The 13,217-nt window shown below is 37.8% G+C and overlaps 1 protein-coding gene across 8 annotated transcripts in view; it reads right to left on the bottom strand.

The window, feature by feature from the left end:
* GRID1 (glutamate ionotropic receptor delta type subunit 1) overlaps positions 1-13,217 on the bottom strand; it is a 562,508-nt gene that overhangs the window by 27,916 nt on the left and 521,375 nt on the right. For all 8 annotated transcript variants that reach the window (XM_030030252.1, XM_030030245.1, XM_030030247.2 and 5 more), the window contains one exon: positions 7,513-7,708. In XM_030030252.1, coding sequence (XP_029886112.1) covers positions 7,513-7,708 — 196 coding nt within the window. The remainder of the gene's footprint in view (positions 1-7,512; positions 7,709-13,217) is intronic.

The raw sequence follows: 13,217 nt of genomic DNA, 5'->3' as shown, positions 1-13,217 counted from the left end.
AAGTAATCATTGATTTCCTAATATATTTAAGTAGTATGTTTTTAAGTCTCTAGTGAACATATAGAGCACAACAGAATAGATGGGCTGGAACATCTAATGCAAATAAATGAATGGTCAGGAATGTAGACTTCCAAGGCTTTTTTGTTGTTGTTGTTTTAAACTTTGGGTGATTTCAGATATTTCTTTAGGTCAGAACAAAGCAAGGCAGGGAGCTGAAGTTCTGCATATATTTCTTTATGGGAACTGATCACCAAGCTCCCCTAGCAAGTGGCTGCAGCTCTGACACAGAATTAGCTCATCCTTCTGCATATTTTCCATTTTTGTGTAAGCCTAGTTTTGAATTCACCTGTAAGCCTCCCTTAGTTATTTTATTATATTTGATTCCTCAGTTGAGCAATTAAGCTAATTTTACTTCACCATGCTTTGATATAAACCATAGCTTTCTGAAGTCCCCGACAGTTGTTTAAACATGACAGTAAATCGAATGGGTGAGTTATCCTCTAGTGGGTAGAATCCAGGGAAACAAAGATTAAAAGTATGTTGTCTGGATTTTCTGTAAGCTACTTGCCACAATCCACCTCTTTCCCCCCACTTCCCTTTTATCTGCATCAAGGCAATCAAAGATCCCCAGATTCATATGCTTCTGAGTTAAACCAGGGTAAAAATGTTACTTCCTTCCTCTTTGGTAAGATTTAAATGAGCCTGTACTGACCACTTTGAAAATAATTTTTGTTAAGTGCATGTCACCATTGTGGGTTTGTCCCCACTTTCTCCTTTGCCACCTCTGTGGTTGGTTCAGAGTAACAGTAATTAATGCATATTAATTGCATTATTGCAACTATTGCTATACGAGTACAAAACATCATTAAAATCTAACTACGATGTGGGCCTTACTGGAGTTATTCAAATAGGAGCCACAGGAGCCTAGTGTTAAAATCATACACTGATTCAGCTGACACAACTTATTAAACGAGCATGTTCATAAAAATATCTCTCACTTCAATGTCACAGTGTGATACCAGACCAGCGTAAGACTTCCACATCTGCATTGTAATACCATACCTGACTGTCTACCTAAACTGGTAATGGTGGCGCAGAGGAGGAAGGAACAAACAAATCACTCTTCACAATATGTGACAGCCAGAAAAGGCTTCATAACCTATCAACACAAGGATGCGTAAAAAATTAAGGATGGCAAGGGAGTGATTCCTCAAGGCATCTAGCCTATATTCAGGCAGCAACCTACATTCTTGGAAACCTAAAATGTGCTTCTTAGAGGTATTTTCTGAATGATTGTGTACCCATAACTAACTGGGTTGTTAGCAGCAAATCTCTGCATCTTGCCCTCCGCTCTTCCTGTGATGGGCTTTAACAATTCACATTTTATGCTTTCGCATCTGCGATGGTGCTCATAGGCCTCCTACCTGGTTAGGGACAACAGGCAATGGGCATCAGTCCCACTGGTGTTCCTGGCAGGGAAGGACCATCGAAAGCCCTATTTTTGCACGCCTCAGGCAGGTTGTGTTCTATGGTAAATAGTACATAGGCTTTTGCTACCTATGATAGAAAGCTGTCCAAGTTCAAGTGTGTTAAAAAATATGTATTCATGGGACCAAAGGCAACAGCACTTGCTACTGTACACAGAATTTATTCAAAATCTGTGTTATTAGAGAACAAAAATTTGCCTGATGAATGTACAGAAAGAGGAGTCCCAGAAAAGATTTGGCCTAAATCACTGTGCTAAAATGTGTCTTGCATTTTTCTGGTTGTTTTTTTTTGTATGATTGTTAGTTTTAAAGAGCTGCATCTTTCAGTTGTTTCAGAATTGCTCTGTAAATCATCTTTTCAAATTTACAATTTAGAAAAGAAGAGCACTGACAATGTGTCATACATTCCTCATCTTTTTTTTAGTAATACTTGAGGAACACAGTCTTCCTCAAATATTCGATTTCAATTATAAGGCAATTTCTAGAGAAAAATCACATTATTGATTCTACTTTTCAAGCCTCAGTTTTTTGTATATTATGTTATATAGAAGAGCTTTGTACAATGACTTTCAATATTGGACAGCAGATCTTTTGAAAAGGTCTACTTTTCTTGACTTGCAATGTTGCTATCCTAAGTTATGTCCTACAACTGTAAGTGGTCAATAAACAAAGTCTACCAGGTCTCCTCATATCAATTTTATATTTTTTATGACATAAATCATTCTATCCAGTGCCATCACATCTGTAGAGCATTATTTCCCTGACGGTCTGATCATTTTACCATAAACAGGAATCTGAGTTTTAAACTCTTAGTTATGCATACTTCTCAACTCCCAGAAATACTGGATGTAAGACTGTTTCCCCTCTCTGACTGCCAAAACCAGAATCTCCAAAGATCCCTTTTTCCTAAGGGAAGATTTGTCTCTCCCAAAAATTCTTCCACTTGTGTAATTTTCTCCTCTGAAGAGTGGAGACCTAGTAGTATTAGTGTGTTTATTGCACAGAAAGTTTCCTTATGATCAAATGTTTAGTTGCTGTCTAATTTCAGCATCCTTCACATCCCTGTTAATATCTGTTGTGACAGCTGAGCAGTATCATCTGTTTAATTTAAAGAAAAAGTGACAAACTTTAAAAAACTTGTGTACAAGACACACAACCACACACATACATATGTGTTTGAGATACGTTTACTTTTTATGTACCTTCACTAGGCAAGCAGTAAAAGCCATATAAAATCAAACTGACACTTACTTTCAACTAAAAAGCAAACCAAAACTTTTTGAAAGTAGTTTAAACTTTTCATTTTTGTCATGTGAAAGGATGCACGTGTGCACATGTGCATACCCCTCAGCTTACAGGCCAGAGGGCTACTGGAGGTAGGAAGACTAAGAATTACAGGAAACACCTGGCACTGACCCACGGGACGTATAAGCAGGAAACACATCAAGGCTCCCTAGTTGCATATGATACAGATGTACCTACCCATGCAACCGAGTCCTGATCACAATACAGCAAAGATCCATATCCTCAGGCTCTTGCATTCACAGCTCAGCCATCTAAAGCCTGCATTGTATGTTTTTAGGGCCCAAAATAAAATAGAAACGTTCTAGTGATCGGGCATCATTGCAAAGATAATATATAGAGAAAGATGGTAAAAGGGAATGTGGCAAATAACAGCTAAGAACAGGTACGATAGCTTGAATAAAGAATGACTGAAATGAAATACAGATTAATAAGCTAAAATTTATACTTCAGACTTTTAATTGGCTTTCACATTTTGCTCCTTTGCTATGGCCTTATTGCGACTCTCAGCATGCAGGCATATTGCACAACAAAACAAAAATAGCTCAGTTAAACTTTCAAAAACCTCTTTAACAGAAATTCAGCCAAGGCAGCACTCATTTATTCCACCCAGGTGGAACTACTATGGTGGTTTACACCAAAGACACCAGATTTATCTTTAGTTGAAGAGGTTTAAGAAAACACATTTAAGAAAAAAAGAACCCCCTAGGCAAAACTTATATTAAAAATATTTCTTCTTCACATTCATAAAAAATTAAAAGGCCAAGGAAGATTGCTTCCTAGATATAAGAAGGACCACAAAGAGAATAGTAAAACTTCAGAGAAGCAGTAAGCAACCTCATGTCACTCTTCAACATGGAGGGAGATGGAAGAATATTATTCAAAGGATCCTGGCTTACTGATGGTAAAATGATGTTTTTTCAAAGAAAGCATGGTAAGAAATAATAACTTGAAAAAAGATGAATTTCAGATTAATCACTGATATGTCTGTGATTTATCTGAAACTTATGAAGAAGCTACCACACTAAACACAGAAGTGCCAGAATAATGCAACATTCATCATTAATTTACTGCCAGAACAGTGTCACTGTAGCTGATCCCATTATATGGCTGGTACCACAGAAATATCAAAAAGTGACCTTTACATTGGCATTAGTGGAGTAGTTCAAAAACATGCTTGAATAACATTTATTATCTATTAAAAAGTGCTTTAAGAGAAGCAACACAGTTCTAATAAAAAGAAAACATGCCATTTAATCCTGTTCAAATGATTTAAAAATTAATATAATTAAGGAGCCACTAAAGGATGTAATATATTCAGGCTTTAAGGAAGCATTTGCTTTTACTCCAAAGGCTGATGGGTCAAGAAATGGAGAAATTTATGAGGAGCTGTGAAAACATATGGATGAGCAACCGCAATTCACAATATAAAATTCATTGTGGACAATAAATTAATGGAAAAAATAGTCAAAAAAATCCTATTTGTTGAACTTTTAAATTACTTCTACTCTCTAAAAAATGAATGGAGCTGACTGTTCAACAAGAAATGCTCTGATTTAATGTTTAGTGTTCATTAAGGGAGAGAAAAATTTTGAAGGAAGCAAAAAAGGGAAGGGATAAACTCTTACTGTGCCATTGCCTAAATCGATGATACATTCACATTTTGTACTGTACTTGGTTTTGATCACTTTTCATCAAAAGTGATACACAGGAAGAAAAGAAAGGATTCAGAGAAATTTTAGCACAAAATTGATTGGACAGGGGAACAAACAGTCTCCACCAAAGCAAAGCTTTTAAAAAATACAACAACAACAGTTTAATTCTGCTATGTATATATATAAAAAAGATATATATGGGATTACATAGGGATCATGTTACTTCATTCTTTCAAAGCAAAATGCCTGCCCACAATGACAAAAGCCACAGGTTATTTAGTATGTTGTGGTAATTAATAATTAAGGTGAAGAACTAATTGCCACTGGGTATTATGCAAACAGTTTGCTGAGATTTACAAATGGCTTAGAACTGTGTGCGATTCCAGTACCAATGTCCACCTGTGTTAAGACCGCAGGAGCTACCCACTGCATGCTTCTTGGGGATCCTGGCTGTAGCTTGACCCAGAAAGAAACTTTCCATACAACAGCGTTAGTCAGTCCTCGTCTGCTATAGTGCCAGAAAACTCAAGTGGCAAAATAGCATTTTTTTATGGACTGGTGATTTGTCTGGTAACCTCCTCTTACGCTATGCAGAGATATTTATGAATAGGAGAACACTTTCCATCTGCAATAACCGCTTTCAAATGCCTTGGAAGTACAACAAAAGCAACTTGCCACCCCTAGCTCTGAAACATCCTTCTGTCTCTTACGTGACTTTGCAGTGCATTAATGCCCTTTCCGTGGCTCTACCAGTGTTGCAAAAGCTGTGTCTTGACAATGGGAGGTGGCCACTGTGGCTACAGGGACTGTGCTGTATCAGAAAAGAGACCTCTGCCATGGCAACCAAATGCCACAAAAGCTTTCAGGACCTTCTTCCACTATTATCCTTTTGTTTTAAGGTAGTCAAAGGGAGTAGGAAAATCTCTGGGAAATGGAGAGAGGTAAATGGAATAGAGACAAACATCTGAAATACCTGCCTGTACCATAAATAAGCAGCACTCTCCTGTTTTGCATTGAAGTGGCATTGCTCATTTTAGGACTGCAGCTGAACTGTGATGTTGTCTGAAGAAAATGGAAAGGGGAAGGAGGGGAGAAAAGGTAGTAGTGGGTTTGGGGTTTTTTTTGCATCGTGCTGGGCAAGTCCTCATTCAGAAAATGGTTTAGGGATCTTTTCATGCTAGAGATACTTATATTTCCCATTTCCTATAAAATATATTTTTAAGGCACGTTTACATCTCTTTCATGCAGCAGTACATGTTTACGGGTGGAAGGTCCCACTTCCTTGGCTGACATCAATTCTCCTTTAGAAAAAACAGAATTTCTAGCTGTAATACTTGACATGGAAAGCTTGCCTGTTTATTCAAAGAGCTCAAAGAGCTAGGAAGAGCGACATTTAAACTATAAACACAACAATTTAGTTGACAATGTTATTAAATATTAAGCCCAATTTATGTAGGTGTCTAATCAAATAGCAGCCTTGGTCAGCTTTGGGGACTGAAGTTAATCTGGTTATTGTTGACGTTAATTGAATGAGCTGATCAAGTTATATAAACATCACCCTACAATACTGAAATCAAACTTAATATGAAAAGTTATTATCACATAGATAGGATGGAGCTGCCAGCTCCATACAGATAATGTAATTGGTATTCTCAGCAGCCTGCCAATCTACAGTTGCATTTCTGGCGTAGGCAAATCTATCTATCATAAATGGCAACATGCAGTAGGCTTACAGAATAAGACTGTTTACAATCTCATGGCTAAAGAGCATCCACTGACATCGGAATGGTAGAAGAGAAAAGAAAAAGTAAAATACTGTGCATTTTTCTAAGGTAAACTGTTTTATTATTGGTTTTAATGCTAGGGTACATGGAAAAGTACTTAATTTCTCTATTTCTACCTCCTTTAAATGCTAAACAAGTCCCTCAAAACAGAGGCCTCATTTTCATAAAGTGCTGAGCAGGTAAAAAAACCCAACACACTGCAGATTTTGCTATTGCCAGAGCTCTACCTTGTTCCAAGGAAGAAAGGCTATTTGAGCCAAGGGCAGAGTGGTTTAGGAAAGCTCACCTGGGAGATGGGAGAAAAGGCAGGGTGAACCAAAACTACTGACTAAATACTCCTGTGCTGAGAAGACACAAGAGTATATAAAGATTTTGTCCAGAAGTCACACAAACAGTTGGGAATCTTATGTTAAAGGACTTTGATTTGGGAAATGGGTTGGCCTGTGTTACTGTGTTCACCTCCTTTATGGCACTGTAAGAACCTGTAAATTTTGGATGTTCTCCCTCTGACTGTTCAGAAAAGGTTTCAAAGATTCAAAGAAAAAAAAGAAACCCAAGCCCGAACCATTTTAATATTTCCCACTTACAAAAGCATAAAGAACTAGTAATATATTTATTCCGAATCAGTGTTTCACTGACAACAGAGTAACTCTGATCAAACAGTAACTACATTGATAACAGCTGTTAGTTTGTTTCATGAAAAAAATCAATTGACAAATAAAGAGGACGCTTTTCACTAAAGGAGCAGCACATTAAACTTTCACCATGTCTGCATCCCTTCTGCCTTAACATACCCCTGGACACATGTGGTTTGATGTTATTTACTATCTGGTTTTGCTGAGCTACAAGATGGGAAGCAGAGAAGAGAGGCAGACTAAGAGTGAGAAAGTGTGGACATTTGTATTTGCGTGATCTGAACCAGGGCTGTTTATCACAGGACTTGGCACAAGCATGTAGGATCCCAAGCTGTTATATATCAGTCCTTGAATCCCCTATCAATACTCAGTTTCACCAAAAGAAGTGTAGTCATATCTGAGAGAAATAAAAGTTAGGTGAAAGCATGGTGACATGTGAAAGAGTGTATGCATTTTTTAAAGTTTGGAATAAACAAAGAAAATCTTGCATTAAATTTCTGTTCTAAGAGAAATGAGTATACGTTCAGTGAATCCCTTGATTTTTTTAATGACTATGTAATTGCTTTCCTGTGACTTAACATTATTAACTCCATGCAAATAACATTGATACAGCATAAAAATTAAAAAAGCCCCAGTGATCCAGTCTTACCTTCCTGATGCCTTCAGAAGGGTTCGATACACAATTATCTGCCCCATTATTCTTACTGATAGTCCTCCACAGTTCAGCAAATGTGTTATCCTGCTCCAAAGGGTTGGTCCCTTTTGCTTTAAAGTATTCATACACTGCTGAATCCCTGACTGTACCGTAAGATATATCCATTTGTTTGGACAGATCCTGAAATGTTCTGAAATTCAAGCGATATTGAGGTATTAGTATTATGTAGTACATTACCAAGATTTCATTCATTAAATGGTTTCTTTCTATATCTGTTATTAATCAGAAAGCACTTACCCTCATCGACTAACATTTGCATATCTCTTTCCTCATCATAAAAGAAAACCAAGGAGAAAGTTAATTGTATTGTGAACCTATGAATTTAACTACACCTGAGCTCTTTTTCACCCCAGTAAAGATTTTTTTTTTTTGGACAGATAACATTCATGTTAAATGTTACAATGCTAAGTTTGCACAAGAATGTAGTGCAATAAAGACTTAGTCGAGCACAGGAAAAACTCTGATTATAAATATAAAATTCCAGCCCCATCAGCATCCCCAGAAATACCTTGCAGAATTCAGTGGAATTAGTTTGCAGTTACACCAATACCCCATCTGACTCCAAATCAATACGACTGTTCTAAACAAACAAATAAAAGTCTCGCTTCCAATTTCCACTAAGTCTCTCTCGCTCTCTCTCTTTTCACAGCCTCTGGTAAAACAGGCATTTTTCATTCACACACAGGCCTAACTTTCATTTACTCATCATACCACTCTGGAAGTGTAAATGGACCTCAACATGAGTGGCTGTGAATGCACCATTTATTTTCAAATTGTACAGAATGTAATTCACTCCTGGTTTACAGCCTTTTCTGCACAGAAAGGTGTAAATCACTGCCTGCATCAGTGAAAACCAGGCCAAGATTCAAAACATTTAAGGCGGCATCACTGCCTTCAGAAGCAGCATCCTGGCTGTTTTCCACCTTCAGACATTCGTTCCCATTCCTGTGCCTCCTTCCTTTGTCCTCAAGTATCGCTTCTGTGCAGTGCCACCATTTTTTTCATCTGAGCATACATACACACACACAAACACATTCAACCATTGACCACCACAGGCAACAGCAGGCACCAAACTGGATCTCATAAATAATGATTTATTTTCTGTTTTGTAAATGTGTAACTTCACATAATAACAACAACATGCTTCTGATATGACCAACTGGCTAAGGCTGTTTGAGATCAGTCAAACTAAAGCAACCCTCCCTGCCTCCCCCCCCATTTCTTTTTCCCAGAAACAATCTTTCAGAAAAAAAAAAAATCCTCCTCAAAACATCTGAAAGGCCCACTCATGCCACCTCTCTCCTGCCTCCAACTCCTGGCGCCACAAAAGCAAAACATTTTGCCTCGCAGCTCTTGCAGAAGATTTCTTCACAATGCTCCTGAGGAGCTGTGCCTTGGCCCGTGAGCTGAAGCTGTTTTCCACAGCTGAAGACTTGTCATAGACAATATTTTTTCTGCCACCCTGTTTCACTGGGGGGATGCCACTGCTTACACCTCACATCCCTGTAAGATTCCCTGCAACACTAAAGCAAAACAATCTGGGCGTATACACAATACTACACAAAACCATGTAGAAAACTCTGCCATCTTCTCCATCACATCACCTCCAGGCCTCCCGAGTTTGGCTCCCAAAGGGCCCCTTTTGCCGGGACACACGATGTGGGAGCCTGCCAGCTCTGTCCCCAGGGCTGCAGCTCAGCAGGGATGCCTCTCCCACCCCCGCCAAAACTCCTCAAACTCACAAGCTGCTTCAAACAGTTTAAGTGGTTTAAGTTCTTAAATTGTGTTAAGGACTTTTTATCATTTTAAGCTGTTAAGCAGCTTTAAGTAAGACTGCGTGAACAGTTTTTCTCTATATACATTGCACACTTGTGGATTTGGGCTAACTCTGGGAGTTACATCAAAACCCAAACCTGTTATTTCTCTAGCTCTGTATATGGCACTCTGGTAAAGTACAAAATGAACACCCTGGATATTGCTGGAAATTCAAAATTCTAATGAAAAATGAGAGAATTCATGTCGGTTTTATTTCTCTCTTTGTTTAACAATCCCGAAAGTTATATTCTGGTCTCCTAAATGTTTCCTGTACATTTCATTGAACAGGACCATTTTTCCTCCAGTCTCGATCTAAATGATTACATGCTACATTTAGTTCCGTCTCTATTTTTTAAAATAAGTTTCATCATATCCCATGGAATGGCTTACATCCTGGGGATGGATGATCTGGCTGTTAAAAGACACATTCTATCTATTCCAGGTAGAAATGACGAAGAAAGGTACTCAATATACACAGGAGGGTTTCTGTGGCAACCTTTTTCACACCAGGTTTGGCATACAGATTTTGGCATGTGTAGGAGTGCATGTTTGGTAGAAGAACAGTAGCAGAAACATGTTTCGCTAATGTTCTTCAACACAGCTTTCAGCTGACAACAACTTTGCAAATGCCTACTGCTCATGCTGCCGTTCTGTTTGAAAGTTTGAACACAAGAGTTTGAGTATTAAAAAAAAAAATTAAACCTGCAGTTTTAATAATGTCAGTATTTTCTGGATCACTTCCACTGCCTCTACTGCTGTGGAAGCTTTTTGTCAGAAATATGCCTTTTGTTTTAGCTAAATTACATTTTATTGATAATCAGTACTGTGCAAAAGCACAGTACATGCTGCTTTTCGAGCAGCACAGTTTCTTCAGTTCTCTAAACATCACAGGGCACAGTGAGCAAGTTCGGGGTTTAAAACAAGTACTTTGCAATAAGCACTGGTGGCAGGGAGGGGAGCACAGCCTTTGCCTGGGTGTGGTAAGACAACTGCTGCCCCTTTAGCTGGCAGAATTTCCTTGGAAGAGATAATATGGAGTATTGTGTGTCCTAACGGTTACATGTGCCTTTCTTGCAGTGCCCTGTCTGATGTATTGTAAGACCAGCCACTGACACAGGAAATTTTCCATACTGCACCACCATTGGAAATATCCTGTGAGAGAGACAGATGGTCGCCAAAGGGTACAGCGAGGGGCACAGTAGGTAACCAAGCTTGCAAGCGGTTCCTGTAGCACAAATTCAGAAGGATGGTGACTGTTTGAGTGAGAAAATAACCTTATGCCTTTATCAAATGGACCACTTATCCAAAAAGCTGTCTCAGAAATTGTCCTGACAGGGAATGGTCTAGACCGCAGTTCTTACTCTGTATAAAAATTGTCTCTGTGACTGAAATTGGAGGCGATGCTCAGCATCTCCATGGCCAGAGAAGTGATCAAAAGGTCTGGGCATGGCGGGTACGGTCACATACCTAAAAGCTACTGAATGGAGATTCGTATCTCCTGGCTTTTACAGGGTGAATTAAGATAATCACACATGCAGTTTTTGAACATTGTTATTTTAACTCCCTCAGATCTGCCATTGCTAGACAAAATCATTCACTGCCGCATTTCAGATACTGGTTGTGTCTTACAATCATGTCATTCTCTAAAGGCAGCTGCTTTCAGCATTCTTCAGCTTTATTTTTGCAACCAGGCAGTAGCTGGACCACCTTCTTTAGCCATTCAAATTCTTGTCTCACTTTCCTATGGCAAAGATTTCATGCATTTAATATATAAAATTATTTGCAACAAAAATGTGTAGCATAACAAGATGCCCCATTAACCTTACCACCTCAGCTATTGGATCTCACAACCCATTAAGGGCTCTCTGTAAGTGTGATTAAAGATAAAGCTAGTAAAGCAGAAAAAGGCAATGTTCCTCACTTGCAGGAGGAACACTTATAGAAGCCGAACTTCAATTTGTAGATAAATACATCCATTCCATGATTCCTATAATAGACAAGTACATGTAAACAAATTGATTGAAGTAAATGTATCTGTGGTCAATCTAAACAAAAATGGTGTCTTTTAAAAGTGTATTACCAGCCAAAGTATTTAACACATATAGTTATGCCTGCAAGATAAATGCAACAATTGATAAATAATTTCCAGTGGAGTTGCAATTACTTCATGTAGAGTCACCTGAAAACTGAACTCTCTGCTTGTTTTATTTTTTAGAAATATATTGACATAAATCATATGCTGCAGAATAAACAGTCAGGCAATAGCTGTACTAGCATTTATAATTAGACCACAATAAATAATTACCAGAACAATACTGGTTAAGTTACACTTTTTGGAGATGTTTCCTTACTAGTAAAAGGCTCATGTAGCTCTAGATTTATAGACTAAAAATATACTGCCAGTATAGGTTTATTTTACTCTGGAACTGTATAAACCCAAGACTTTCTAGACGAATAATGTGAACAAATCTTGTCTAAGTGACAGACTAAACCTGTCACTAGATGCTTTGAGGTAACTGCTGATCAATTAACTCAACTGGAGTCATCAGGATCATCAGAAGTGATCAAAGTATTTTTGGAAAAAAAAAAAAAAAAAAGGAAACAGGCTCCTGTCATCCTGTCATTTCTAAATTTAAAAAAAGGGGGGAAGGGGGGGAAGGGGGGAAGGGGGGAGGGAATTCTCTTTTTTTCATAGAAACTTTTTTTTTTTTTAATTAAAAGAAGGTCTTTTAAACAAAGAAACAAGGAAAAAAGGCAAAAAATACTTGCTTATTGAGTTTTTCCTCATCCTTACTGTTCATTTCTTTAAGTTTGTAGCAAGCTGCACATCTGGACTTGTATATGTAAAGTCTATTAAGTCTATTACTGTAAACAGGGCAATCAGCTGGCACCACGATGTCATCCAGTAATGGTCTTTTACATCACAGTAATAAACATAGCATTTTATCTTGACTTCAGCCTTAGAAAAACCATAATGGGAAAATCTTGACATCTCCTTGATTTAGAGGTAGTTTCTCCTTAGCCTTCACAACTGCCCGTGTTCTAACACTGTAAAACTGGGGATTTTTCCAGTCTGTTATTACTTCTGGAATCCACAGTATTCTTTAAAAATTACACAAGATTTTTCATGCTTAGCTCCTGTTCATTTGTCTGCACATATACTGTTAGGAATAATAAAGCTTAAGGTTAGACACAGAAGTAGTGATCAGCGCTCTACCCTCGTTCTTCCACATTGAGTAGACTTCAGAGTAATGTTTCCCTTCACAGCACTGTGTATGTTTTGTCAAACAATGAGATATAAATAATTCCTCTCAACTAAAATTAATTAATATTAATCCCATCATGATATACAGACAGTAAAATAAATTTACTGCTTTTTCCATATTTGGTAGAGAAAGCTATGTTCTTCTTTTACCTAAGGAAGCCAGTACCCTGAGATTTTTGCTCAATGCAGCATAATATTTTTGGTGATGGCTGCCATCAAGATAAAGTGTCCCAGAGATGATGAGACTTTTTAAGCTGCTCTGCCTAAATGAAGCCTTAGAAATGCATACACAAAATGTATGGTACAAGCCCTGAATTTCTATTTTTAAATACCTTGAAGCTACTTTATTTTCTTTTAAACTTTTTTTTTTTTTTCCAAAATCTAGGAATTCATGACATCTACAGAATTAAATTTAAGTGCAGTTCCTAACTATAAGTGTTTTCTCAACAGGATACCTGAGAGGGAAATACGTGCTTTACGCATTGAGAGAAAAGTAAGCCCACTAAACTTTTGAGTAAAAATAAAAGTAGCTGAATTGATTTGACAACATTATACCACC

The sequence above is a fragment of the Aquila chrysaetos genome, chromosome 11, assembly GCF_900496995.4.
Source record: "Aquila chrysaetos chrysaetos chromosome 11, bAquChr1.4, whole genome shotgun sequence".
In the NCBI taxonomy this organism is placed as follows: Eukaryota; Metazoa; Chordata; class Aves; order Accipitriformes; family Accipitridae; genus Aquila; species Aquila chrysaetos.
This window is presented reverse-complemented; position numbering and strand designations above follow the sequence as displayed.